At 44.3% G+C, this 3,793-nt stretch overlaps 1 protein-coding gene across 2 annotated transcripts in view; it reads left to right on the forward strand.

The window, feature by feature from the left end:
• Window positions 1-482: 482 nt before the first annotated feature.
• The window catches only part of LOC119270560 (RNA-binding protein 24-like), a 6,709-nt gene continuing 3,398 nt past the window's right edge, over window positions 483-3,793 (forward strand). Inside the window, exons 1-3 of one of the 2 annotated variants that reach the window (XM_037552566.1) lie at window positions 483-994; window positions 1,119-1,269; window positions 3,403-3,544. In XM_037552566.1, the coding sequence (XP_037408463.1) occupies window positions 809-994; window positions 1,119-1,269; window positions 3,403-3,544 (479 nt within the window). In that variant the 5' untranslated portion in view covers window positions 483-808. The remainder of the gene's footprint in view (window positions 995-1,118; window positions 1,270-3,402; window positions 3,545-3,793) is intronic. The other variant, XM_037552567.1, reaches the window with a different exon arrangement.

The raw sequence follows: 3,793 nt of genomic DNA on the forward strand, positions 1-3,793 counted from the left end.
CGTGGCATGAAGCAATTTTGCCTTGACGTTTTTTGAATGCAAGTTTGGTTACCCGAGGATGACAAGTTTAGTTATGAAGCATGGCAACTTTCTGTTTTGATGGCAAATTTCAATTTTTGAGGTTTTTTTTTTCCGGATGGCAACTTAGTGTCAAAAACGCCAGGACAGTGTTTCTTCGTGCCACACATGTGGCATTTATCATTTGCGTTATTCTTGGAGACCGTGCCCATATCCAAAACATCGTGTACTCAGCCTGGCCATATGTTAAAATTGTCACTTTGGACGATAGAGAAATTTTGACTAACTAAGGATGTATTTTGAATATTTAGTTAATTTCAGGACATCATTTACACATACATACATACAAATGTTGGGAATACATGCATGCACGGGAACGTGCAAGGAAGGTCCCACCCCTACCTCCTCGACTCCTTCTTTCCCTTTGCCGGCTAACTTTCGCTTTCTTTCTCCTCTCTCTTTCCTTCTCTTTCCTCTCCTCTCTCTCTCCTCCCAATCCCCAATCCTTCTCTCTCTCTAGAGGACCTTAGGCGAGCACAGGCATCCAGGCTAGCAGCTAGGGTTGTTGGTGCAAGCTTTCCTTTCCTCGGATCCCTTGCACATCAAGCCTCGATCGCACCTCACCTCGCGCTTTTTTGACGTCCCCCAAAGCACACACAGACGCCGGGTGCCAGGTTAGTTATTAGTTCCTCTCTCGGTTGGTGGACAGACACTAGCCAGCTAGAGAGAGATCACGAGATCAGGAGAGGCCGCCCAGAGCTAGAGCTAGAAGAAGAAGGAGGAGAAGGGGATGTCCATGGCTCATCAGGCGGCGGCCAGCGGCGGCGACACGAGGCTGACCAAGGTGTTCGTGGGGGGGCTGGCGTGGGAGACGAGCAAGGAGGGCGTGCGCGGCCACTTCGAGCGCTTCGGCGAGATCCTCGAGGCCGTCGTCATCGCCGACAAGGGCACCGGCAGATCCAAGGGCTACGGATTTGTGAGTACCCTACCCACCCAAACAATTCTCTCTTCCCCTCATCATCCATCCATCTTCAGCGGGTAATTCTCTTGCTGAATTGAGCTCCGATAATTGATGCTATGTCTGGATGGATGCTTGGCAGGTTACCTTCCGGGAGGCGGAGGCGGCCATGAGGGCGTGCTTGGATCCCTACCCGGTGATTGACGGCCGGAGGGCCAACTGCAACCTCGCCTGTCTCGGGGTCCAGAGGTCCAAGGCGCCGCAACCACTGCCTTATCTGCAACCATATGCTGGTAATTAATTAGTGTTCTTCTTTGATTCACTTAAAATTTACTGAATTATGCTAATTAGTTAGTGAGAACTAAGCGCCATGCACGTCTTAGTTTGATTGTTGGTCGTTGACCATGAGCAAGCAGCTAGCTAGACGTGCTTGCATGATGCAATTATATACCAGTTACTGTTTGCTCAATTAATTAGTTAGATGTTTTTATTAACTTGTAATTTGCTCAACTATACTTATAGTTGATGACCATGAGCAAGAAGCTATGCTTGAGCACGTCGTGCATGCCATGCATGTATCAGTTACTGTTTGGTGTTTGCTAATCAAGATCTGCCAACTTAATTAATCAAGCATGTCGAATTGTAGATGATCAGTGACCAGATGATGCAAAGTTCTTGCCAAACTTAGTAGTTTTAGCTAGAGGTGCACATGGTTAAGAATGCACATCATTTTATGCATGCTTAATTAGTGCAATTGCTGAAAACTACTGGTGTTACAGATTTGCTGGTACTCCCTCCGTAAATTAATATAAGAACGTTTAGGATACTAAAGTAATGATCTAAATGCTCTTATATTAGTTTACAGAGGGATTACTAATTAAGCTGCGTAAACGCCTAATGGTTTTGCTGATGTTTACACTGTCGAGATTACACTTTAAGAAAGTATGTCTCTTTTGTTTAGAGTGAGTCTTAAGAACAAAATCTGATTTGATTCTTACATCACTCTGGAACAATCTGCAAGGAGATGCTAATTCTCAATGATTATTAATTTAATACTGGTGTAACTTTTGGCTGTTAAAGTATGTTTAACACTATTCAGAATGGTAATGTGAAAACAGTATGTTTTTTATTTGTTACGAAATAGTATACTTATAGAATATAATTCTTTTACTAGCATATACTCCCTCCTTTCTTTCGAGGGAAAACATAAGGTGTTCTGGACATGTCTTGAGTCCACATTGACTACACATATCATTTGAATTATTCAGAATGATAATTGAAAATTCGTATCTGTAGATTTTTGTCGGAAAGTATCTATAGAATAATATAATTTCCTTGGTCCTTGTTCATATAGTAGTATTCAGTAGACATTAGTAGTCAAATCTACACCTTAATGACAGTGCCAATACCTAAAATATCAATTGTTATTTGTGACATAGAGTACAATGACATGCATAGCCGCATATGACTAGTCATAGTGGGAATAGCATAGGTAGTAACATACATACTCATGTAATGCCAACTAGGCATATTAGTGACATGACAGAGTATTAACTGAGGAAAGATGGTGACTATGTTACCATCACATAGTGCTTCTCAAGAGAAAATGAGTCTTCGGGATAATAAATAAAGATATTAACACTATGAAGATAGTGACATAGACTATTGCCATATGCATGACACTAGCTAAGTTACTCTCCACAAGGAGTAGCCTGGGTGTAACGGTCAAAGGAGTATGCATGTCGGAGACTTGTCAGCGTCAACCAAACCGATGCTATTGGGAGGATTCTGACAGACTAATCAATCGATGATGCCATAGTACACTAAACATGAAATTTCAGCCTAGGTTAAGGGCCATGGATAATGCAAATTGAGATGGAACTATTCAAGGAACATATATAGTACATGCACAATACCGTTAGTAGCAGTATGCATGCGCCCGACAGATTTTCACCGAAGGTGAAAAGGTAGCCCGCGCATGCATGACTAGATAGCTTTGCTGCAAAGCTGTAAAAGGCAGGCACGGTTCGTTATTCTTGGGAGCTGGTCCTTGCTGCAACATCCACCAACGTAGGACTAGTAAATAAAGTTCGGTGCGTCTGTCTCTGTCCCGGATCTGCACTTTTTAATCTGCCTCTAAAACTATAAATACTCACTCTGTTGATCTATGCGAGGCACGGTTTGACTGTCCTAAGTTGTGTTTGACCAATAATCAACTCTGAACGTTACTAATTCTTTATCATGGTAGTAAACCGGTCATTCACACGGTACCGTGAACAAGGTGCAAAAGAAGGAGAAACAGCATTGCATTGGCGCGTCGATCTGTCTTCAATTTATTCCAGTTATGCACGATCCGTGCAAGTACACAACCGACTTATTGGCTGTTTATTAACTTGTCCATGTCCCTTCTTCGTCCCCGCACGCAGCAGTAGGCCATGTCCATGGTGGAGGCAACATCAACACGAGGGCAATGAAAGCTGCCATTGCTGCTGCTGGTGCTGGTGGTGCCAGCTTCGTCGACCACGGCATCCAGCAAGGGATCCCTGCCGCGGCCTACAACATGTACGGGTGAGTGTGCTCCATTGGTTCCCCCTTTCTCTAGATCTGTACTCTTTCTCTGTGCTTGCTGGGGCAGCTCGAGTTTGCTAGCTGGAAAGGGGGTGGTTTTGGTTAAAGGCGGTTGCATGCTCGTTGATGGTTGGCGGTTGGGGGCCAGGACTGCACCGTCCATCCATGCTCCATGTGCCCCTGCTTCTCCCTCCAGCTTCCATGTGCCCCCACAGCTCATATATCCATATAGTACTCGCACTCTCTCTC

The sequence above is a fragment of the Triticum dicoccoides genome, chromosome 3A (genome assembly GCF_002162155.2).
Source record: "Triticum dicoccoides isolate Atlit2015 ecotype Zavitan chromosome 3A, WEW_v2.0, whole genome shotgun sequence".
In the NCBI taxonomy this organism is placed as follows: domain Eukaryota; kingdom Viridiplantae; phylum Streptophyta; class Magnoliopsida; order Poales; family Poaceae; genus Triticum; species Triticum dicoccoides.